The 26554-nt window shown below is 36.1% G+C and overlaps 1 protein-coding gene across 8 annotated transcripts in view; it reads left to right on the top strand.

The window, feature by feature from the left end:
* The window catches only part of SLC4A10 (solute carrier family 4 member 10), a 165051-nt gene that overhangs the window by 26944 nt on the left and 111553 nt on the right, over positions 1-26554 (top strand). For 3 of the 8 annotated variants that reach the window (XM_052791620.1, XM_052791619.1, XM_052791622.1), the window contains exon 1: positions 12068-12437. The exons of 2 other annotated variants lie outside the window; for them this stretch is intronic. In XM_052791620.1, the coding sequence (XP_052647580.1) occupies positions 12357-12437 (81 nt within the window). In that variant the 5' untranslated portion in view covers positions 12068-12356. Of the gene's footprint in view, positions 1-12067; positions 12438-26554 lie in introns of those variants that run through there. 3 more of the 8 variants (XM_052791625.1, XM_052791624.1, XM_052791626.1) reach the window with 1 other exon arrangement.

Below are 26554 nucleotides of genomic sequence, written 5' to 3'. Positions count from 1 at the left end.
TTGGCTCTGTCTTCTGGTTTTTGTGCCTTTCACCTCCTTTCACTGCTCTGCTGGTAGCACTGGTTCAAACCAGAAGTCCTTTATTATTTATTATTATTGTTATAATAATAAAATGCCATACATGTATACACCCCCTGCACTTGAGCTATTAAAATCAGGAAGGTAACTGTTGAATACTAATTTTTTAAGCTGCTTGAAAAATGAATTTTAAAAAGAACCTGCTATTTTAATACTTCTGATAGCTGCCTGAAGTTCAGTATGTCTTGGGTTATGAGAAATGAAATCATGTACAAGAAAAACTATGGAACTGCAAAAAAGGTTGAGCTGAGTGGAAATAGACGTTTCTCTTGTCATGTCAATGTGTTTTCTGTTTTCTCTGACCAGAATGGCCTGTCGTGCTTGGTACCTTATGAGGATCTTTGGCTTCCTGATCATCTGAGAGGCTGGTGGTCAGTCTTTGGCATTGCCTTGTGCACCATCTGGGTGGAGTGCCCAGTGCTCCAAAATATCCTGTATGATTAATACACATGAAGATGTCTCTGTAAAGCTTGAAATTGTCTGGAACTTCTTTTTAGAAGACCCAAAGGCTTTGCTTACCTTACTGGTAGCAAAAGCAATAAACAGTATAAGTTTCCATGTGGGCATAATGCTGCCTAGCTATAAACACCAGTGGCTGTAAGGCTTTGCACAAAGGTCATACTGATGACCTGGAAAATAGGCTTAGACTTAGGAATGTCAAGTTGGTAGAGGGGCTTGAGAACATGAGCAAGTGAGAGCAATGCATTTTTCTTGAACTAGATTATGACGGTGCTAGGAATGAGAGATTCAGGTTTTTACTTAGAATGCATTTTTAGGCATTGTATTCTTGGGAGAGGTAATGAGGTGAGTACATGGAGCATCTATTTGAATAGAGAACTCGTGTCTTCTAGTCAGACTAATTCTGTTTCTCCTCATGATGAAAGACATTTTTTGGTTTTCAAGGTGAGAAAGAGGCAACAGGCCCAGATAAAACACTACCTTAAATTCAAGCTCTGATTTGGTTTCCCTAGCCACCTTTCTCTCTTCCTTGTTGAGTGAACGAGTGGTTTCTGATGACTTAGAATATTCTGACTATATATAAGCCTATGGTCTATTGGCTGCTGGAGGCTAAGTGAAGTAAGAAAGTAATTAAAAAAAAATGAAACATTTATGAGAATTTTCTTTTTATGATATGGTTTGAACTGCTTTTCTTGGCTCATAATGCAAAGTACTGTCTTTTACGTTAGCATGAATTATTTCTATTGCGTTTATTCCAAATACTTCTGCTATCGAGTGAATTTTGTAATCTTTTGTTGCTAATTACTTTCTTGAATGAGTTATTTACAGGGATTCATATAGCTGTGGTATTTAAAATGATTTATGGTAAACTGGCTTTTGCATGAGTTGTGCAAGTAAAAACTTTAATAATGAGGAAGAACTTATGAAATAATAGATAGAGGTCTCTCATCACCTTGCTACCAAGTGGGTGCTGGCTGCCATATATTTGTTTTCAAAATAAGTTTGTTTTCTTTGTAGGGTAGGGACAAGGCTGCAGTTGAGATTTATGTTGTCTCTGGCCAGCAATTGGAAAATGCTGTAGATAGTTGAAGTCTTCAAAACTTTTACTAATAGTGTGTTTCAGGTGATTCTTTTCATGATTCTCCATTTACATACTATTCTCCTTTGAGTTTGCACACAACATGGAGCATGTTAAACTGTAGAACTTATCCTTAAAAACAAAAATTGGATTCGTGACTTGATGAAGAATCATTATGTAGAAGTATTATATAGGGATCTGAGAATAATCAGACTATTGAAATAACACAGGTGTTCTTGGGATTATATCTGAGGTGGAATTTGTGGTGTCAAGGCAGTCAAGAACTTCTTGAAAAATAGATTTGGGAGGAACTAACAAAAATATTATTCCTTACATGTACTTAATGAAGTTAGAATTCCAGTTATTTAAAACTAACTCAAATCTTTATGTGTTTTTTCATATCTTCTGCTTCACTTCTGAAAACCCTAGCTTTTAGAAATTTGTCTGAAAACTCTTCAAATTAATGAGTTAATGAATTAACTAATTAATGTCCTTAAACATTTCATTACCTTTTGTTTTTAAGTAATAAAAGTAGAAATAAATCCAAAACTTAGAGGTAATCTGTTAGAATTCAAATAATTTATATAAAACAAGCTTGATAGTTACAATATTCAATGCTATGTGACTAATGTCTTCATGATGTTATCTCATTACAAAATTGCAAACAGCAGGCAGTGTTAAAATTTGCATTTGTTTCCTAAAAGTTTTTTCATAGTAAACTGCATTTATTTTTTTTACCTTAAACCAATCCAAGAACCAAAATAATTTAAGGAGTTATATTGGTTGGTGCTGTTACAGTGATGTGGTCCCATATTCATGTAAGGTATTTAAGTCACCTGATATTTGAGACTTCAGTGTATCACATGATATGGCTAAACAAGTAATGAAGTGTGACACTAAGTACAATTTTTTAGTGCATTGATAACAAAAGGTTGCTTTGTGCAGGAGATTTACAGCATTTTATCCAGCTGAGTTTTGAAAGTCCCAGATAGTAGAGCTAGCACCATTTCCCAATGTGAGACTGTTCTACAGGTGACATAGTTCAAAGTCAGTTTTTAACCATGTACTTTCATGAATTGCACAGTATAAAATGTCAATATTTCTTCTAACAAAGAGAAAATAGCATAACATTTTTGTATCACATTTGGGAACGTTTTTTCAATGAGAGCATTTATGCCTCAGTGACATGCATTTTAGAGAGGATGTTGGAGAATGAGGGGAAGAATGGAAATCCTGTCACTGAATATTTCTCTGATGGATTGATGTCACATCTTTTTATCAATACAAATTTAGTGTTGCTATGGGCCTTCATTTAGTTCCTGAGTCTGGTCTGAGAACTCAGTGATGAGGTTTTAGTCCAAGTATGTATGGTAATGTCTTTTGAAACATTGGAGATAGCACAGGCTGAAGCCACGTACCCTCTGAGGAGTACAATGAGACTGCTAGACAACTATCTTGTGGTGACAATTCCCTTGCTTTGTTGTTACCCTTTTCTCTGAAATTTGTATGAAAATTGGCTCATAGCTGTAACCTAAGAGGAATTTTTAAAAGGGGTTTTGAGCAGGGGAGATTATGAAGGAATGTAATGACTGCTTGCTTGCAGAAGCAGACTGACATGTTTTCTTTCTCACTTAGCCTTGGATTTCCTTCCAAACTCATCTGCTTTTTTTTTTTCTCCCCAGCTTAGAAAACAGTAAGTCTTTAAGAGAGCGGGAAGGCCTGAAAGAGGGCTGTGGTGGATGTATGGTGGTTCCACTGATGATCACTGGGGGGAGATGAGAGTAGGAAAGGAATTGTCTGATTCAGGAATCTTGTGTCTGCCATGTCACTCTCTGGGGAGGCGGTCCCACCGCTGTTTTTCTCCCTCTCTGAGGGAGATGAAAAAGAAAGGGTGAAATTGGCTGATGCTGAATTTCTCTTTCAGGACAAATGGAGAGGTTTATTATCCTGGGTATATTTAGCCACGATAGATTTGGTCAGTTAGGTTTTAGACTGTCAAACAATAACTATGTTTTGTGTGTAATGCGCAAAAAATCTGTCAGGCAGTCCAAGTTCATGCAATAGTTTAGGATGAGAAATGATACACTTTCCTCGTTTATGTAAATGGAGAGAGAATGACTATGAAGAATCATGGAAATAAAAGTCTTTGCACCTTTGGCAAAAAGAAGAAAAAGTTAACATTTACACAGCACCACAGTTAATATTTTTATTTAAGGGTAAAGAGTCTTTACAATGGGGCTATTCCAAAAGACCTGCTATTGCACTCCAGGTATTACAATTTCACTCTGGTGTTTGCAATATTCCCTTTACTTAAAGCGGAAAACAGTGTTTAATAGAACTAGTATTCACAAGAATTGATAAGTTTTTGGGGTTTTTGTTGTTGTTTTGTGTTTTTTTCTGTTGCTTATTATTGTAAGACAAGCATATAGAAAAATCACCAAACCCCCTTCAAAACCAGGAAAGTCCCCATGACTGGAATGTGTCTAAGTATTACACTTTCTTCATTTCAGTGTTCTTTTATCTTTCTTTGTCCTTTACACTTTTACTCTTTTGCAAGTGTCTTGTACTGAAGTAGTTAGCTGAAAGGCAGTTTAAATATAAAAGCAGGCACAGTCTGACTTTTGAAGCTCCTGCGGGAGACTCCGTATGTTCCAATGGGCATTTTGTCCCAGTTTTCTATCTTTGAAGCAATCATTGGCTTTTTTTTTTTCTTCCTTGAGATCTTAACATTTTTATCTATGTCCTTGCATTATTGGGTGTAAAATTGTGTTTTAAATATTTTTAAAAAATATATGGGAAATTAAATTTTTAAAGCATTTTGAATTGTTCTAAGAAATTATATCTTCTTCCCCATTTTTATCCATAAGTATCTATGAATTTGTCTAGTTTATATAGTTAGTATCTCTAATTTTATAATTTAATCCAGAGCATCCCAACATCAGCTTTGGGGCCTGCCTCTAGTTTGGGGGGGACTTTTCTTTCTTCTCCCTTTTCTGTGTTCTTCCTACATCTACCAGAGGGGGGCTACCCCCCAACCCAGTGCCTGTTTAGGCTGTGGATGCCTGGCCTTGGACAGTCATAAATAAGACATTTAGCTTATAGTGAAGTGTGTGCTGCTTGAATAGCTTTTCTGTGTCCCCTCCCAGGGGAAGGGTGGCAAGACAGAGCTGGTGCAGTTAATCTTAGCCTGTTTGCTCTTCATGTGCACAATTTTGTTAACTTTACAAGAAAGCAAATGTTTGTTTCAGAGCTCACTTTTCAGAATTGATTTTGGAATTAAGTAGTTGATAATTTTATTTATTATTTATTTTTGTAGCTGCAGAGGTGATAAAATTAGGTAGTAATCTGTCTGATATGTTACATATTTATGTGATAAATTGCATTTATAAAGCACTTTTTACTGTCTTGCTTTCTTCCCGTCGTGGTTTTGTCAAGACTACTAACCTAATCCTAAATTATACTCTTGTAACAGCTCTTTTCCCCCATTGCCTCCCGTCAAGGCAGTGGCCTTCCCTCCCAACCTTTGAAATTCTCATCCCACATTATAATCTTCTAAGACTCCAAATGGTATTTTGCATAACCAATGTTAGGTTTGTCTTCTCATATTTAAGCATACAAACCCACTTGTTTTACATGACTGAAATAAGCATTTAAAACAGCCTGGAAAATTTTGGGGTAACTGATGTGTCCAGCAGTTTTATTTTTGGATGAGTTTTGACAGTAATATTGGCTAAAATTGATCTTTATTTATTCTCATTCTCATTTGGAATCAGTATATTTTATAGCAAATGAGAAAATTTTAAGTGTGGGTAGATGGATTTTTAAAACATCTGTATTTATATCTATCTATTCTGCCTGTCTATATTTTACTGATAAAAGTAAAACTTTCAAAAGGACCGTGATGCACAAATGATGTGCAAGTAAGCTGGTATCTGGGGATTTGCAAAGGTATTCAAACATTTTGATTGCTTAGAAGTATAGGTAAACTAAAGAGAAGTGCACAGCTGAGTTTGTAATCAAAGTAACAATATGCTGATATTTTTATATACAGTCAAGAGACTTGCCTGAACCTGTCTTTTGCCTTTTTTTGCCCTTGTTTGAACTGAAGCAAAGTTTCAGTTTGTGTTTTAAATATTTTAAAAAATATATGGGCAATTACATTTTTAAAGCATTTTGAATTGTTCTAAGAAATTGTATTCTTCCCCATTTTTATCCATAAGTATCTATGAATTTGTCTAGTTTATATAGTTATTATCTCTAATTTTATAATTTAATCCAGTGCACACAATGGCTGTATAGGTGTCGAAGCTCAGCAATGTGTCAGGGTAATTCTCTGAAGCTTTACACAGATCGAAAAGATTATTGAAGAATGTACAGCCACTTTTTTGTGCTAAGTCTGAAATAGAAAAGGCTAAATCCCCGGTGGGTAGGAGTTATGTAATTTGGTGATGCTATGCTGATTTATGCCTCTTGAGAGTTTGCCTGCAGCAGAAGCTGGAGGTGTTGAGAAGAGATTGGATGAGAGAAAGACCATCCAGGAAAAATTCATCAAATTTGTCATTCTTGAAAGGACCATCATAACATATGGTAAGGCATATCATTTACCTCAGGCTCGGAGGAAAATGATTTCTGCTAGGAGAATATTAATTTTATTTCTTACAGGATCAGCTGACAGGGTAGGCTTTCTCCTGGCTGGTCTTCCCGTTCTGTTTTCTCTAAAGGGAAGGATGGAAGCTTGGAAATGTCTTATCTGTAGCAGACAAGCAAGTTGGCATTTTGCCATCATTTTCTGCTAGCAGAGAGGATAATGGTAATTATATGTCAAAATTTAACATTTCTCTTTTTTGAAAGAGAACTTTTTAATGCAAAATATTTAGAAAAGTCAGATCTATTCTGAGGCGGATAAGAAGCTAGGATTAGTGAACTGACAAATTTTTCTTAAGAAAAAGAAGTTTTTCTTCCTCTTCAGGGACAAGGGAGAGATTAAAAGGATCAAAAGAAAGGAAGGTAAGAGGTGTGCAATATCATTAAGCTGCAGCTTCAGTATTGTATAATATTTGGGAGATATTGCCTGAGCAGCATTGCCTGTCCTGCTGTTCCTTCTGTGGGAAGGCTGGTAGCACTTGCTTTGCTAACAGGTTCCAGCATTTTTTGATTAAATTGTTATTTCTTCGTATATCAGGAAAAGAAATTTCTGTTGTGCTGTACAACATGGAGTCCAAATTCCATCATCACCTTTTTGAGGAAAGTGTTTTCCTGTAATTGATTCTAGCATCCCCAATGGTTGCAAGTTAAGCCCTTAGTCAGCTGTGTCCTTAGTTAGAAAAAGGAGAAAGGTTTTCCCAGGCCATGGCACAAGTTACAGTACTGCTGAGATGCTTAAAAAGGTGGAAAGCTTTGCTTTCTTTGAGGTCGGAAAAGGAAGGCATGGTCATTTTAAATATAACCTATTCACCTTCTAGACACACATTTAAAAGTTATAATTTCAATCTGGTTTTGCAAATAATTTTCTAGAATACCTGATTTGCGTAAATATAATTTTGCTAAGAAAATAAATGTGCAATTGCAAACTTTGAGGAGATTTTGTACTCTTTTATTTTCTGTATTTTTCCAAGAACAAATGTAAATAACCAATGTCTTACACTGTAAGTATAGGATTGCTCCTCAGCAGTCTGAGAGAAAGGAGATGTCTGTTTTCTCTACATTATCTTTTGGGAAATGGGATGCTGGACATTTTAAAGTTGTTTTTAAAGGTAAAATACTGGATAGAAATCTTCCTTTCTTTTCATTGTTTTTAAACTGTTTATTATACATTTATTCCACTTTGTTGGCAACCTGTAGTGTAGTGATTTGGATCATCAGGGACTGGTCTGAGGTACAAGCTTGAGTTTTAGTGCTACGATACAGCAACACTGACAGTGGGGTATTTGGAAAGGCAGGTTTTGATACAGCTACATTGACTTTTAGGCGGAATTGGAACCAAGCAGTTCATGTGCAAATTTTGACTATGTAGCCATGGTTCAGGTCTGCCTCTGCTTGTTTCCTGTTTTGTTTTATAAATGTTTCGAGTTTCCTTTGAACACAGTCATGGTTATCCACAGATGAGCTGATTAGACTTACGTAATGCCTGTTGAAATAATCACAAAAGGAGAGTCTTTGAACAGTATCTCATTTGAGAGAACATAGTACGTATGTCCATAAAATATAACAAGTTTTTACTCAGTTAATTAAATTTAAACTTGTATTTTCTAAATGGTTTTCCTTTTTGCCTAGAGAAGGGTATTTACACTTTATAACAAAAACCTCCCAATAATTTCACGGGAGAACTAGATACATATGTAGACTAGAGAAAGGTAATTGAAACAGTCCTGTCGTTAGGATTAAAGGGGAATGGGCTATCATTAATTACTTTTGAGCTTATTCCACTCAAGTACAAAGATATTTTTTAATCTGTGTTGATGTGAGCAATCAGCTGAAACTTAAGAACTGATGAATTATTTTGGTTAAGAGAAATTGCTGAGCTATTTATATTGTTAATACCATTCTACATATTGAGACGAAAGCTTGGTGTCTTCAGTACAGGAGAAACCACCTGTTATCGAGTCAAGTTTTTTTTTTGTTTACTTTTTTTGCTTCAGGATTCTAAACTTATTTCCAATCAGCGTTGAGCTCCAGGGCAATCTCCGTTTTTTCCTTAGGTCCTGCTCTTGGTACCAGTTCTGCTGTACCTTAGGTTTCTGCTTTTTTCTTCACTTGTCTGCATTTTCATGATCGTCTCTTGTAGAAATATAGGAGTGAAAGGCATGCTCTTGATCTTTGAGTTTGATTTTCCACTCTTGCAGACCTTCAACCTCTTATAGTTAAAAAAACCCCAAACATTAATGACAACTTTGTATGGATTTGTGCTTGTTCCAAAATGGTTCTTTTATTTGAAGATTTTTTTCTTCTTCCTTGGCACTTCTGTCTTGACACCTAGACAGGTCTCCCCCTTAGTCTTTTGATTGTTAAGCTAAACAAAGGAAATGTTTTCAGTTTCTTCTCAAAATTTTCTTGACCATTGTAGAAGCCTTTATCTCTTGCAGTTTGAATTCATTTTTTTAGGCATAGATGATCAGAATCAAGATTTTAATAGAGCTTCAAGTTATTGTATTAATGTTGACGTTGATGTACTAGAAATATCTTCCTTGATAATTCTAGGATTTCATTTCCATAGGGACATCTTGTTGGTAGCTCATAATTACTCTGTGATCAGCTTTGTCCCCACAGTTTCATCCACTGTAATTTTCAACTGCTGAGCTCTCAGTTCTTAGCAGAAACTTAATAATTTATAAGTTCACATCTTTTGCATTTTGCGTTATTAAATTTTACCCCAATTTTATTCTTGTGGTCCTAAAGGTAATCCATGTCTTCCTGGTGATGTTCCATTCCTCATATATTATCAGTGCTTTCCAGTATCAGAAATCTTTGAACAAACCCAAATGGTGCTCTGGTCATTAATAAAAATATACAGTAAAATTGATCCCCCAAAATGCTGCTGAGGTATATGCATTAGTATTGTTCTTCTAGCTCTTTTGGTACAGCACTATATCATCTCACCTTACTTTTACAATCCACAGTACCTTTCACTAATCTCAGACATTCTCTATGTATTCATTAGTATTAGCAAACATGACTTAAATTTAATTTAAAAAGTGGAGTGACAGAGCTTCTGTTGTTTGTTCACTCACTGCTTAGGTCAGGTCTTTTTGATATGAAGCTGATTTGTGATAGATTCAAAGTGACCATTATTTCACCTTGCATAATCCACAGGAATTCTGAATTGGCTTTTTTCTTTTTTTATTCTTTCTTTGTTTCCTGTAAATAAAAATGAAGTAGAAGCAAACTATATTTTTGAGTTTTGTATGGTATAAAGTGATACCTGCTGATATTCTAAAGGGAATGGAATACCAGATTTTTGCTTTAACATCTCTCAGAATAAATATCTATACTTTATCAAATAGTATCATATTTATACCCTCTCTCTGTTTTAACATTGCTAATGAAATGTTAAAATTTTCACTTTTGCAAAATAGTAATTGTATTGCCATGAGGAAAAACATGGAATAACTTCTGGTAAAAGATTCCACTAGCTGGGATAATATGCATGAAAAAATAACTGTATATTTCTGAGTGCAGTTATAATTTGTACTGAGATCTTAACCTAACTCAGGAAAATAGTGTTCTGTCTTGTCTTTTGCTAGCTCTTGAATTCTTCAAATGTCCAGCTGGGGGAGAGATTATGTACTGTTTGTGAGCAGAAAATCTTAAGTGATGTTTCTGACAGCTGTGGTTATAGCTCCTAGCTTTGTGTTTTTCGCTCTTTGAGTGGAGATCATAATGTAGTACAAGATTTGCACAGAGAGCGCCTACATAATATTTATGAAAGGTGCCTTGGCAACGTAAGTTTTTTATTTGGTCACTTCTTACCATCTTGCTGGCCTTCGTATCCTACCTAGGTGGCTTGTGGGGACTTGGAAGTGGTTGCCAGCAACTTACAGATGCAAGGTTGTACTCCCTTACGTAGTTGTAAGTAGCTACTGATCGGAATATAGTATTGCAGAACTGAATGTTTGCATAGGAGTAAATAACTTAGTGTTTGGTGCTGGTATATATACGTTTTTTTTAATTACCATTGGAAATAAAAATATTACCTTGGGAGATACTCCCATTTCATACTGATGCAGGGAAGGCTGTTTTCCCCTTCTTTTACTGCTGAATCACCCATGTCTATTTTTTGAAAGGACTTTTGTCTCCTTGCGTGTATGTATTTACATCCTGTGCACATAGATTTAATAATATTTTCTAGGTTGAAAGTGAATTAATGAATTACTCTGGAAAAACTTTAAGAGTGGCTGCTTTTGAGAACATTCACAATGTTCAAAGTGGCACCTGGACTGCCGCTATCATCAGCAGTAAAAAGACAGTGTCAGGTTGTTGGGCCTCAAGAGTAACTCTTTTGGAGAATATAAAAAGCAGTGTCAAGTCTGGCCTGAACTGGTTCCCTACTGCACTTTAAAGCCTCCTAGGGCTTCACTGACTGGCCTCTGCTAGGCTACAGGACACATTACTGGAGACCCTGTGCAAATGTGTGGCTAAGTTCCTTTCCCTGTAGGTGTAGCGTCCTTACGTTGAGGCAGTTGCACACTGTATAAAGTGAATCAATTAAAAATTGATAGCAGACAGTTTCTGTCTCTAAAGGGAAATATGTGATATTCATGGATGAGACCAGTTTGCTTTTATCAGTGCCATAATGTGAATGACTATAAGCTAAATTTGATTAAGTTACTCAAAAGAGCAATTACTACAACAGTATAATAATAATAATAATGCTAAACTAACAGAATAGGATCTGGGTGAATTAATTTAGAACCATTTACTTCTAGCTGCAGCTTCTGCTTATATTTCAAAGAAAAGAAGGACATCCAAATTCATTTGAATAACATGCAGCTGTAGTTAAATTAGGGAAGATTTTTTCCTCCAAGTTTTATTTGCCTGTAAAATTCGACCGGTAGCAATATATTTCAATATGTGTTGAGGGGATGTTCCTGTGTGTTTAAGCATATGGACTGAGTGCCTCAACAGGGCTTTCTCACTGTGTGAACACGAGTAATTTTTCTGTGGGTCTAGAATTCAGAGGAACTATTCAATGATAACTTTTTCCAGTTTATTGGTGGCACTGTTTTGTCTTAGTTCTGTGAAGTGATTTTTTTGTTTGCATAAGTTTATTGCCATAATGATAGCAACAATAAATATAAATAATGATTTGTAATAATCAATTTCACTTGTATCAAGTATGTGTTTTAATAAAAAGTCCAGTTATTATGTTGTAGTCTTAATAATTTAAAAATTACTAAGGAGGATACTGTACATTTGTTAGCTTGAAAGGTCTCTTGTATCAGAAGAAATTCATGCATGATTGTTTTGTTTGATATCAAAACACATTTTTGCTGTCATAATACTGGCACATTTTCAAGGCATGCTGTTTTCTGGCTGCTAGCAGGGAGTAATGGAAACAATGCAGTGATCATGCAATTTATTGAAAATAAACACTAAAGATACTTAGGCAAGCAATGTTTTTAATTTAATAGGGACTAGGATTCATAAGGCTGCATAAAATACCTGTTTCAGTACCACAGAGGTATTTAAATGCCTTGCTGCCTGTGAATTGTTTGTAATTTCTTTCTGGTAATTTTCCTTTGGATCAGATTGTGATGCTTCTCCTGAACGGTGATAGTGCTCGTTGAGGAGTGGTCATGCAAGCAAAATTTGATAACCTCGATATGTCACTTCATCTGCTGTTTTTCTTTTGTTAATGCAAAGCTGGTTGCATAATATCTAATTTCTCCTTTAGCTGACCACAGATGAAAACAAAATCTGTAATGGCAGTGCTAGGTTTTATAAAAAACGCAAGTGAGGAGTTGAAGGATGTGGCTTGTTCTGTTTGGATGATGCAGGATTGCTTTAAGCAGTAAGCTTACTGTTTTCAGATGGCATTAGCAGCATCAGTGATATAGCTGTGTCAGCCTCCTTGACTACTGGATGTCTGTAATCGCGCAGAGGAAACTATATTTAAGATCTGATATCTTGAGGGTAATGACTCCAGGACTTACTGACGGACAGAATGGCTGTTAATGCTTTCTTCACTAGCCCAGAAGATTTTGAAAGATAGATGGGTCTGTGATGTACTTTTGTAAGACAGGAAATGCAATTTTTGGGGGTCTCTGGAAATAGAAAGGTCATGCAGCTCGGAACCAGTGAGACATTACAGTCTCTAAGTCATCAGGTATGACCTCATAGTTTATACTAATATTTCTAACGTAAGGGTTTGTTTTACAGTTTTAGGTCATTTACAATCTCTTTGTCTGTGTAATTGCTTCATGTTGCATTTGCTACAGGATTTATAGGGTAGACTGTTTACATAAGCAGAGCAATGTATATCTTGGAAATCTAACGTGTTGTTAACTGTTATTTGAACAATGTAAGCTTATTCCATATATATTTTCAACCTGTTTTTATTGTGAATATGATTTCTTTTGACTAATTTGTGGTAAAAGGTTATACCTTTGCTGTAAAGTAAAATGACAAGATTGTATTGCATTTTTATTTTGCTTTATCTTTACACGGCACGCAAAGCTATTGTGAATGTGTGTGTTTGTGGTATGAAACGCAGTATAAGGCAACTGTTTACCTACAGTGGCAGGTTATTTAAAACAATGTATCACATTGTGTAACAGGACTGAGCTATTCTGCAGGCACAGATCTTGCTTCATTTTGCAGTAGTAGATTTTTTTTTTTTCCCTTCATTTCAAATCAGTTTTAAAAATAGCTCACTGATCATAACAGTGAAAGTTTGGCAAGATAACTCTCCCCTTTTTAATTATTACACTCAGTGACACATACAAATACTAATGGGTTGAAAAAGAGAATATTAATAACTTAAATATTTAGAATGTTCTTTGAAACCAAGTTCGTTTTACTGAAGCATGCATCATCCTTTTTGTTTTTAACTGTTGCCAACTTTATTGCAAGGCTGATACTTTTGTATCTGCTAATCTACTGTGGTGATGGATAGGAAAGTCAGAGTACATAAAAAACCCCAAGTGTATGGGTATTTTACATAGGAAGATAGTGGCCTAATTTCATGTATGGAGCACAAAATGGAATTGGAGATACTGTTATTACTTAGGTGTTATAAATGCTAGATAAGAGCCATTGTTTCCCTTAAATACATCATAGAGCAATTATATTTGAAATGGTAGAAGTTTATTTTTAAAAATGATATTCAGTTCCATCTTAAGAAATTCTGGATGTATTTGCAGAACATTTCCATGGCAACGTGTTTGGCCATGTGTTTTAAAAGCTCAGCTGAAGCCTGAAAGTAGTGTGCAATTTTTCTGTTGCTTACTTTTTACCCTTGTGGAACAACAGTTTTCACATGTAACTGGACTGCAGATTGGCAGGAGTGAGTGATATTTCCTGACCCTAAAGCACAGCATTAAGTGATCAAGATTTAAAAATATTTTCATATTTCCACCTAGAAAGGTAAACATGTAAAACATGGATTTGATTTTGCATTTAGAACTGTATTCTGGTTTCACCCCCATTTAATAACATTTTGTTGGAAACGTATGTGTGTGGGAGACCACAGAAGACCAAACTTAAGAATATGCAGCAAATTGCTTCAGTAAAAATGGCTGTCTTTTCATTTTTAATTAAAAACTTATTTGTAAAAAATGTTTTGTTACTTTTACTGGCCATAATTTATGGTTTCCCAGTCTACTTATCCAGCTTACATTCTTATTAATAATGGGGAAAGACTGCCCTACTCTTAAGCTTGATTAGGTTTGGAATGGTTTAACTATACCTTTCACTTGCTACAAGATCTTTTTAATCTGTTAGAATTTATTTTCAGTATTTTAATGTATTAGTCACAGTAAGTACATTCTGTTTCTTGGCATTGGAATGAAATTCCTGAAAGTATTGGTTTCATGGTGTTTTGGTGCTTTGCAGGATATTTATGGACTTTTTAATAGGACCAATCCTCCCCCCAGCTTCTTTGTTTTCCTTATTCAAGTATAATTTAAAATCTTGACTTACCTGTATTTTGTTGTTGTTCCTGTTGTTCCTTTGCTCATTTAAAATAATTAGATCCCTATGGAATTTTGCGTAACTAGAAGCTGTAGCAGTATGTCATGTGCTTATCTTGGACTGTGTTTCATCATTTATATTAATTCTACAAACTGCATTCTGTGAATGTTTTTGAGAGGTATCATTGATAATTATCTCCAAATAGTGCAATAGACTTCCATTGCGGCCTGTTTAGAATGGAAACTGTATCTACTGAGGAAAATAAATTGGTGAAGAATGCTTGCTTGAGGAAGTGTGTGTACAGGTCATTCCATTTTGAAACAATGTTATTACGTTATTACTATTGCAAGTGAGTTTGAATATGTTTTCCACGCAAAGGACATAGTCCTGTTACAGGTCCTTCTTCACTTGCAGGGACTAGAGAATAATACCCCAAAGGAATGTATTAAGGAAATGAAGTTCTTTTGTAAGAGGAGGAATTGCAGCAAGGTAGAGATATACACGAGAGCAGGCAATCGGACTGAAGTGATCTGAAAACTTAGAACTACAAACCATTTTGCTTGTTTAACTCTCCCCCCTGTCACCCAAAAAAGACAGGTTTAAAATATACTTGCTGATATTTGGATATGTTGCACAAATTTGGAGTCATTGAATCCAGTGGCAGTGTGCTGGTATCAACAAGAATTTTTTTTATGCCTTCTTTAAAACTATACCATCCCTCTTCAAACCAAGTTGATTGCAACTGTCAGTATTTGAAGAATGCTGCATAAAGAAGGATCTCTCTAACTAAAGAATTCTTTCCCCTTGACTGTGCAAAATGAATACACATCCATGAGTATGTGTTTCCCTATCTTTAAATGTTCCTATTTACAGAACTTGATGATAAAGGTCTTAGAAAGAAACAAAGCTCTGTATGGATGTTTTAGGAACAGTGTTAACTAGCAAGTTGGGCAAGAAGCCCAGTATTTGTGTCATTTACCAATTCTAAACATGAATGCTCACACTCATGCACATACTCAGTTGTGTAGTGCTTTTACTTATTACTGATTGCTGTTCTGATTCCACACTACTGACTTTTTTCATATGTTATAGTGCCAGTTTTTAAGGAAATGGCAACACTGGGACAAATAGGAGATCGTGGCCAAACATTCACAAAAGGCAAAACAACACTAGAAGCAAAAAGTACTTTCAGAGTGAGTTGAAGGAATTGAAGTCCTTTTGTCCTACATTAGTCTCCCCCCGGAGAGATGATCCTATTCTCTGGTCAAATTTTCCTCGTTTAGTACTTTAATTCATATACCAAGTCATTGGGCCTAATGACCTGAATTAGGGAAGGCTTAGTATAAGCATATCAGAAAGGTCTAAAACATAAAGTAACATAGCATAAATATAGCTAACTGCAGGGTCACAAAATATATAGCTAAATGGTGAGCGTTCCAAGAATGCTCTATTCCATTTAGCGTTCCAAGTATATCACCACGTGATCATTCTGAATAAGGACTATTTGAATGAGTTTTGCTGGGGTACAATATGAAAATGTGAATAAATCACAACAATAATGCCACAGTAATCTGTTAAAAAAAAAATAAAATAGAGTCATAATTAGTCCAACTGATTCCTATAGAGGTGGGACCACCTAAGAGGGAGTAGAAGGGAAGGTGACCATATTAATGCAGTGAAAGAGAATGGTTATGCATTACTTAGAATGGCATTTTGGAGAGAAGAAGCAATCCCAACTATGGTTCATTCTCTCTGCTCCTCTCTCTCTTGTAAATAATATGACTTGTTCATATTGTTTCTTGTTTCCTTGCAAGACCATGTTTATTTTGCTTGACTTAGCTTTTCAATAAAAGTTATTAATAAAAAAACATTAACATGAGTGCTGTTACACTACTGTGGTCAGGGCCTTTGGTCTCATGGTAATTTCTTTCAGTAGAAGCTAAGTGTAAGTAGAAGCTGACCCATAATTCTGGTAAATTCCAATAGATTAATTAGTAAAATCAATATAAACTACAGAGTAAGCTACATAATGCTTTCCATTATGCCATACTGATTTCAGTGTGACCCTAAAAGGGAGAGCATCACTTCCCTGAATAATTAAAAAAAAAGTATATACCAGTAAGAGATAACAAGATGTGACTGATGATAAGGTGGAGAAATACTGCTATTTCCATTTTATTAAGGGGATCAAGTTTTTTCTTATGTTGAAGTGATACTTCTCATATTTTAATTTGTGCCCATTTCCTCTTGCCCTGTCACTGGGCACCACTGAGAAGAGTCTGGCCAAGCCTTTGCTACTTCCTCCCCAGTCAGGTATTTGTACGCTCTGATAAGACTCCTCTGAGCCTGTTCTCCAGGCTGAAATAGTCCCCGCGCTCTCACGCTCTCCTTCTGTGACCTTTGTGGCCCTTTACTGGCCTTACTCCAGTATGCCCATGTCTCATAAGAAGGGAGCCCAGAACTGGGCAGAGTGCTCCAGTTATGTCTCAAGAAGGCTGAGTAGAGGGGCAGAATCACATTATCTGGTAAGGAAATTTGGATTGTCTGTTAACTAGTCAGTCAAATATGGGAAACTTTGGACAGGAATCCTTAAAAAATGAGGACTGAATGCACTGAAAATTATAAATACTAATACTTGTTGGTAATCTTATGGAAAAAAAAAGCTTTGAAAATAGCTTTGCTTAATTTATAGCAGTTGTCTTAGTGATGAAACCTCCTGTTGTTTTGGAATGTCTTATATGGAATCTATGTTCCCCAATGCCAATTGATATAAGCAGGGAATAACTCCTAAAGGGAAAGGTTAAGCTTTAATATTTTGAGTTAAGCAAATTTTAAAGTAACTGAATAAAAAGATATCATCTAGTATGATATCACTAATTTAAAAAAAAAAAGGTAAACTATGGGGAACATGAACTCCAGGGATTCATAAGTTGTGTTTTCAGTCAACTCGCCAAAAATGATTTGTTAATTTCTAGTGGAAACTCAGCACATGCACAAAGGTCTCAAATGTTCTCAACTGATGCAGCAACCATCAACTGATAAAAAATATTCAGCTTGGTGCATTGAATGAAAATGTAAAACAGGCACTAAGTGACATGAGGGAGTGTCAAGGTGTTGTAAAAATTTGCTCATTTTTGTAATAGCTTCTCCCTTTTCCCCCCAGGCTGCTTAAATAAAACAAAAATGTATATAGGAGCCTTCAGTGATTCAAGATTCATCTGTTGCTCTCCTGATAACATAATGAGTTCACTTGTTTAAATTCTCTTTATTAAAGATTTTATGCAGACATACAGAGTCATTAAAATATGTGCAAGAAATCATACCCATATGGTTTGCATCCACATTTAACGCAATTAAAACTATTCTAACAAAAGCAATATCAGTTTAATGTCCCAATCCTGCGATTAAAATTTTCCAGGAAAAGCAGTGTCATTTTTATGCCTGAATCCTGCAGGTAGAACAGCAGAAAAATACCTTGTCCTTGCATTAGTAAGGGGAGCTGCAATTGAGCAATTCTATTCAGGTGTGGAGTCTGGAGATAGGAATTTGCATGGTGGAGACCTCATGTCAAGCTTATTATGTGAGGCGGTTAATTATGCTTTAGTGGGGTTTCTGTCTGAGAGTTAGCCATGCAGGTCGGTTATACCAGCTGATGTCACTCTTGAATTCAATTTTTAAAGATATTTAAGTGTTTATTTTCTATTTTCCTGCTAAGGTTATCTGAAATACTTTAAACTTGGAAAAAAAAAAATCAGACTTCCATTTCCCCTTTTCTTCTCCCCATTGTTTGTCTAACTTTTCTAGTCCTGTTCCAGGAATAAATTTTGGTGAATATAAAATTTTAGACTTCATGCATTTATGTGTGTCTTAAATAGCGATTATGCATATCACAACTTAAAATTTAAATTTAGGCAACTCTTAGCGTATAAGAAAGTGGAGGTTGGTTGGTGTTAGCTCAATGTTGACTGGCATGTAACATGTTTAATGGAGTACACTGAATGATCATTAGAAAAATCTAATACATATGGAAAATACAAAATGATTATTTCGTGACAATGCCAGTAATATAGTGATTTCATATAGCATTGTATCTTCTGCTGAAGATTATTCCTGGGTGCTTAGACTGCACATGGCAAGCGTAGACCTAGTTCTGTGAGTGCTACTAAGGATGAAGCTCAGTGTCTGCTAACTGTGACTGGATCTTATCTTTAGAATATCCGTTGAGGTAGTTGTGCTAATACATGTCAAAAATAAGACTTCTTAGACGACCAGGGCACAGGATTTAATGGAGGTGGCTGGATATTGCCAGTTAAGTGTACCTAACATGTGAAATGTGAAACATACGAAAACGAAAAGCTGTCTCGGCATTCTTCATTTGTTCCGGAAGGATGTGACCTCTTTCTCCAGGCACTTGGTTGCCTCGTTGCCTTCGCCAGACTTCTCCCCTCTGTTAGATCTCAGTGTACTGTCGCCAGTTCTGTGCGTAGTTGTGAGTGAATTTCTCATTGCTGCTAGTGAGTGTCTTGCAGTGACTCACTGGGCTTGGTTATTGCCCAGTCTGCCTTCTGCTCTCCTCCTCCTCTTTCCTGAGTGGTTTTCTATTTTGTAGGGTACAGATGTGCTGAAATTTCTCAGCCATCTAACTTCTAATGCAAAGATGCCTATTTGCTATGGATGTCAGTGAGAGATGTAATCTGTGCTGTCAGAAGTAGTTACTAGCACTGCCTTGTGTCCTAAACATCTACAGCAGCAGCAACCTCAGCACAGATCTGAGACATGCGCTGGGTCCTTTTCTTGCCTGCTTCAACAGATAAGAAGTGTTAAATTGTTTCCTTTTTAGTATCCTTTGCAGTTGCTGAGACAGGGATTAAATTTACGTTTTTAGCAGTGGCTGTATCATCAGCTATAAACAGATTTCCCTGGTAATCGCTTAGACTTTGTTTCCATCATGGGCCTCCTTTTATGTCCATAAAATTGTCATTATCAATTTCTAGTTTAATTTCCTTTTAATTTTCCTGTCTTTGCTTGGCTACACTGTACACACCTGTAGATCTCTAATTTAATATAGGAAAGTAAAGAATAGTACCTTTATCTTCCACTATGCACAGCATAAAATTTCTTCAGGTGAACTGAAGAATCTCTTACGCTGTTTATTCAGTCATAGCAAACAAGATTCAGGCTCTTTGGCTTTGGACACTTTTGGCACCTGCTTCTATACAGAGCTGGGCCGCAGGGGTCCTATAAAGTAAATTGGTTAAGCCCTGGAGCTGTTGCTGTTCCCATAATGGATGCTCCTGCCTTCTCAGCATGTTCATCACAATATATCTTCCTCTCTTGGTTTACAGTTTACCTATTTGGGATAGGCATAGTGATGTACACTGACATAGCAGACAATTGTGGAACAACACTGCTCTTCTCAGAAAATGGCAGGGAGTTACATCATTTCCAAGACAAGAAGCACTTTATGCTCAGTAGCCCTCACTTTGGGAGATGTCTGTGTTAATGAAGGCAGGGTTTTCTTTGCTTCATCAGGTTCCTAGTGCAATTCTGCTCAATTTGAACTTACGTGTATTTATAACTTCCTAGTCTCTTGTCAGAGGACCTCTTGATCAATCTCAGCACAGGACTGCAGATCTCCTTCAGATATCTCAGTTGCCATGTCTTTCCCTGGAACATTCCACAGGATCAGTTGTTTTCCAGTATATCATACTTACTCATGTGCCTTGTAATTTTGTTCTTTATAATAGATTCCCTAAATCTGCCCATGGCCAGCAACAGGCTTACTGGTTGATTGTTTACAAACACTGTTTGGAAATCTTTTTAGAACTTGACATCATATGTGTGGTCTTTCAGTTCAAAGGTGAGTTCAAGTAATCCAGTTCAAAGGTACCAGAGGTAATTTCAAGTAAGGATGTTACATACCACATTCAGTGTCTCGCCTGTAGGATGTGGGATTATAAACTGGGTTTTGTTGACTAAAATATCTTGAGAGTAATTCTGTTGGAATGATATGGAAATTTAATACCTCTTTACTTCTAGGCTGGCTGGATCTCCACAGAAATGTAATGCAGCGTAACAGTAACAAGAAAACTGAGGAAGCAGGAACATTCAGAAAGTGTTTAAAACACAAGACAGACAAATACAAGATAATAATGTCACATAGAGTTTCCATTTGTTCATGGACAGATTAAAAATGTCATCATACCTTTGCTAATCTTTTATCATTCTTTGGAATAAGCATTACTTTTGTGATTCAGGGTGACGAAAAATGAACAAGAATGAGAATAATCATGAATAAAATTTTCAAGGGAATAATAGTAGTATCTATTAATGGCATTTTCTTTATGCTATTGAAAAGGAGACATTTCTTACCTTTCACTTAGTAATTAAATGTCACTTGCTACTCCTCCCCCCCCCCTTATTTTTTTAGCACATGAATAATAAACGGGCATAGATAGAGTGCTAGTTAAGCTAAACTAGCTGTTCCAGTGATTGTGAGGTGAATGGCAGGCTTCCTGACTGCCCTTTGCAAGTCAGATCCATTGCTAAAGGGAGAAGTGGGGACATTTGCTTTTTCTGGTTCTCTCTTCTTTTTTCCTCTATGAAAAATTCTTCAGTTTAAATGTAAGCTGTACAGGGAGACACAGTTTCAGTCTTTAGTGGTCTTATAAAAGCTTTGGGATTTTTTTGTTTGTAGGATAGATAAGGGTTCAAGGGAGATTTCAGTTCTGTTCTTCTAACTTCCTATTATTGCTTCTGGTCTCTTGTTGACTTTTTCTATGCTCTGTCCCAGTTTAAAGTATGCTCGTTCTGTTTCTAGGCAGAGGAAAGCTCTTATGATATGCACTTTTTAAAGTGTTCCACTGAGTCCACGGCAATGCTATAGTTTAAAATAAAAATTACCTGGAATCTTATTTAGCTCCCATCCTGCTCGTTCCAATTGACTACGTAGGAGTTGTGCAAGGTGCAAGTTAATGTAGGATTTCACATACCTTTTGGGGACTGACATCTTTGCTTGCCATGATCCAGTCTACTGAGAATTCCATCACTTGGAAATGGATTTGTAATTCTGATGGATTACAAACCTGCTTCCTTGAGTTTTGAATTCTGCCATGTATACATCAGGAGATGAAATTATACTAGAGCATAAATGTCTCAAAGAAAATAAAATTATTACACATAACTCTTAATCCTTTTCTAAGTGTTGGTTCCCCTTTGTTTTTTAAGTGTGCGTATTTGTGACTTTGATAGCGTATCAGAGTGACAGGGATGGAATGGATTTCAATTCACTTTTTTTTTTTTTTTTTTTTTAATTCTCAGGCAGATTAACTCCTAGAGCTTTAATGTGTTAGCTGAAATCTGTGGTTCCCATATATAGCAGGCCTCGCTGTACCCTTATTTGGGGACCAAAAGCCCTGTGTAACTTCCTGGGATAGGTATGGTTTAAAATACATTAGCTGGCCTCGTTCTGTTTACAGTCCTTTGCCTTCAGAAATCTTGTGCTTGAAAACAACTGTTGGTAAAGTATCAGACACATTAGCTGTGATGTTGGGCTTGGAAAAGAACAAGTAGGCTTAAAATAACAAAACAAGCTCCTTAAAAAAACTCCAAACACTCCCTCCCCAAGAACCCAGACATCTGTACATCCAAGGATGCAAAAGAACATTTGACCAGTGATGTTATTTACTCTCTTGTGTACTATATCTTGAGAAGAATTAAGCAATCAGTATGCTGTTCTGGCAAATGATCCATAAATACGATTAAAATTCCTGGGAGAATAGGGCTCAGATTAGTCCAGTTCTACATTACAAAAAATTTATTAGCGTGTGTTGGCATGAAATTCTAATATAGTTACAGAGTGTACAAGTATAAAATGACCGGACCAATACTGCTTATACGGACTTGGTATGCAATGTAAGCTTCAGTGGATTAAATCTTTTCCTAGTATAACTATGTCATAACAAATCATCCTTATCAACTAGCATTTTAAATCACCATGTAATTTGTTAAAACAGCTAATGTATTTCAGAGAGGGTATATATAACGGGTTCAGATAACAGAAGTTTCAGGATATATGAAAAAGCAACGATCAGGATGGTGCTGTTTCCTTTCTCATGCTATTTTTGATTGCTTTATTGGTGCTTGTTTCTCTCTGTGCTTTCTGATGCTTTTCATGCTCTTATATCAACTCATGTCCCGATTACACTTCTTTTGGTATTCTCTGTCCTTTCCTTCTTCCCCTAAATTACCTCTGCCTCCAGTTCAGCCTCCTCTCTGCCATTTCTGTCGCTTCCTTTTTTCCTTCAGGTGCAAAACTCCTCATCTCCTCCATTATCTGCTCTTTGTTTTTTCTTGATGTTTTTGGAATGTTACTGGTCTCAAAGAACCTGGAGGTTGTCTTTTTACCTCCTGCTGTTTCCTCCAGCCCACAGAACTTTGTTCCCTTCTTTATTAACGCAGCCTCATCTATGGTCCTTTCTGTGGAGACTGTTACCTCCAACAACATCCACTCTGAATTTGGGTCAAAGAAGTTGGTACATCTGTGGTGTTGTTCTTAAGCTCTGGCTGCTCCTAGCTCTTTATCTTTTTTTTTTCTGTGGGTTTTTTTTTTTTTTTTTAACAATAGAATTTCCTTCTGCCTGCCTTTCTAATGTTTTTATGGTCTGCATGCACACAGCTCTACCTATTCCCATCTCTCTGTCTGACTTTGACTTGCAACTTTCTTCCATTCATAATTTCTCAGCCTTCAGTTCCCATATGAATAACCATCCAACTCTGTAGCTGCCCTGGTGCTACTGTTTCTCATTTGAATTGTATACCATGTGCCAATCAGCTACACACTTGAGTTGGTCTTCTCTATGCACTGTGTTCTCTTGAGTTCCTTTACTGTAACTATTTGAACTTTTACAACATTTTAATTCTCTCTCTCTCTCCAAGAATGGGACTTTGTAAAACTTCTGTTTTGTTGATCTTGATGACTTTTTTTCAGATCTTATTTCCTTTATTCTTCTGTACTTTCCTTTCCCCTATCAGTTTATCAGTTCCCTTTAGGCTCTATTTTTTTGTTCTTCTCATACACTTCCAAACCCTTCTGACAATTCATGGTCCTGGCTGACTCCCAGTATCCAGTTTCTCAGTTCCTAATGCCATCTGCCATGCTTTAGAGATACTGCTGACTCTGTCTGGTGAAAATCTTTTGATTCTGCTGATTTTCTGTATTTCTTAATCTCTGGGATTTTTGTCATCTGTTATGAGTATCTTTGCTTGCAGTTTTGCCTGTTCTGTATTTTTTATTAATTCAGCTTATCTATTCCTCCCTCTCTCCATGTGAACTTCTTAAAACTAAGTAACCAACCAAGGTCAAAATTCAACCTTTCTCCTCATTTACTGAAACAGACATTAAGATTTTGTTTCGTAGTCTTTGAACCTGTCCCTGTTCACCTTCTGACCTTCTGCTGTTCTTTTCTTTCATTTCTGTTTCTCTCCTTGAATTCCTTCCCATACACAAGAAATATGTCCGAGTCTCTTCATATTAACAAAAAATGACACAAAAGAACCCTCAACTTCAGAAGCTTCTATTCACCAGCTCTCTATCTCTAGACTTCCTTCATTTCCCCACCCCCTTAGTACGCTTTGTACAATTGTTTTCATCTCTTGTCTTCTAATGCCTTTCTAGAACTGCACACTTCTGGTTTCTATCTTTTGCACTGAAATTGATCTCACTAATCTTCCACTTCTTCCTGGAGGAATTCCAGGCTTGTCCTTTATTCTCCTCCACTCCATCTGTCATCTCTCTGTGATGCTATGTTATAGTCTTCACTAAATTTTGTTCTTCTTGGACATTTGTCATTTTGTCCTTGTTGATTCTCTCTCTTTTCAGACTCAGTTTCTTATGCGGTGGGTCTTCCTCTCCTCCATCTCCTCCTCCTCCTCTTTCTGTATGTAGGTGTGTGTTTAGATTTCTCAGGAATCCATCCTCAGCCTTTGCATCCTCCTCCACACCTTACTTCAGATAATATAGCCATAAGCATAACCTTTATGAAGGCATCACTACTTTATTTTTTAGTGGTCTTCCCCCACTCCAGTTAAACTTTACCTATCTCAGAAAATTTTCTTGGTCTTCAGTGGTCACCTGAATATAATCATGTCAGAAACAATTGCTGGGTTTTCTTTTCTTTCCTGATGTGCTCTTGCTCTATGCAGCTCTGAGGTCTGACAGTTGCTGTTTGTCCATGTAGCCGTAAATCAGTTGAAGGCCTGCTCATCTCAACACTGTGACTTATGATCTCATCTGCCTGTCTGACGTTAATACTTACAGCTTTGCTTCTCTTGATTACTGGTGTTAATATAATCCTCACTTAGCCCTCTGCCTTACATCACTTGCTTTTTAAAGTCTATTTACTCATATTCTCAAATACAAACTTCTAGTCTTTCTTTTAAAAGCTTTGAAACTTGCCTTCTCCTTTTCCTTCCAAGAGAGAGATTTTACTACAAAGTTGAATTTTTTTGTTTGCTGTACTGGCAGTATTGGTTTTGATTTCTGAATTGCTATTCATCTTACAGTCATTAGTGCACTTTCTCTTACTGTGCCCAGTCTTCATTGAAGCTCCTCCTCAAAACTCATTCTATAGTCTATAAAGTTAAATATAACCTGTTAATGACTGGGCAGGTTTGTTAGTTGTGCATATCTTACTATACTTAGGTTGCCAAGTATTCTTAACCCGAGGCTGTTTATTGTTTGTATACCTACAAGGTATAACATGTCTTTTAAATTGTATGACTACTGAAATAGTTATAAATAAACTCATTTATTTGAATTATTGACTATCACATCATGCATATATTTGCAGTGTGTATGTCAATGGAACCCACAGACACTATTTTTCTTTCTCCACCCATGCATACACATACATATTTAATAACAATGCTAGTTAAAGAAAAGGTAGGCAGAATTTGCAGGTATAAAGAAGGATGCTTATAAGACAAATACAGATCAGCAGATTATTATTATTTGTTTAATACCTACATTGAGATCGTGCCAGAAGAGGAGGAGCCTATTGTACTAAGCCTGGTACAAACTTGTAATAAATAAAAGACTGATCCAACTAGCTTGCAGCATAATGTTTAAATGATAAGAATTTTCTTTTTTGTGTTCACCACAAAAAAATCTGTTCTTTAATAAAAGGAGATAGTGTTGTCTTGGCAAGGAAGGGTATGAAGAGCATCTGCTGGATATTGTTTTTCATCACTGTGCTTGTAATTGTTTTTACTTTTAGAGCAGTATAGTGAAATACAAGTAATGATATGTAATTCAAAAATTTCATTACTTGTGTTGTGCCAGTAAAACTTGATATATAGTAATTTCTGCTATTTCCTCAAGATACTGAACACTGGGGACATTTAGATCAAGAGATGGAGTTTGAATGGTGATATTTAATGTGATACTAGTTATCTAGTAAATACATAAATAAACAGGTAAATACTATGCCTGCGAGAAGGGTTGAAAAAAAATTTTGCATTGGAAAAGTTTCCCTACCAAAACAGGAATGCAATCCTGACAGCCTATTTCAAATATCGTAGCTCCCACCACCAAAAAGACTCCCAAATTCCTGAAGTAGGCAATAGTTAAAGGATAGCTAATATCCTTCAAAGCCCTGATGGACATGGTTGTATCCTCCCTTGCTCTTCTCTACAGCTGCACGTGGGTCTATCGGTTTAGTGGCATTACAAGAAAATTGACAATGAAAATAATAACGCTCTTTTCTAACAATAAAATCCTTTCATATAGAAGCACTGACAAAACATGTAATAAAGTGGTAATGCTGTGTTCATGTTTACTTTCTACTCTATAGTAATACTTGTCCCTCTTCCTTTCCAAAAGTTATGTTCTGTAATTTCAACATAAAGCACACTTAAAGTCATTTCAGTTGTTTCTAACTTTTAGCTTGTTTTTATTGTCAAACATCTTGACTAGTCTAGAACAACAAGGTCATGGAAATGATGATGTTTAAAGCTTCCAGCAGACGAGCAATTTGTACAAGTCTAATTCTTAGGTCTCTCAGAGGTAGGAAGACCAGTTGAACTACTATTTATAATTCATATTTACTTTTGATTCTTTGGCAGCACATTTCAAATTCCTGATTGTATATCTTGTGCGCTTGTGCTGTCTAGGCTTTTAAACTATACAAATCCCTCCTTATCTAGTCCACTGTCATGATCACTTTCCCAATATATTTTGAGTGAGTCTTTGATATGAAAATTCTCTTTACAGTGTAGTATTTCATTCTCTAGGCAGAAGTGATGCACAAGTAA

The sequence above is a fragment of the Harpia harpyja genome, chromosome 7 (assembly GCF_026419915.1).
Source record: "Harpia harpyja isolate bHarHar1 chromosome 7, bHarHar1 primary haplotype, whole genome shotgun sequence".
Classification (NCBI taxonomy): domain Eukaryota; kingdom Metazoa; phylum Chordata; class Aves; order Accipitriformes; family Accipitridae; genus Harpia; species Harpia harpyja.
This window is presented reverse-complemented; position numbering and strand designations above follow the sequence as displayed.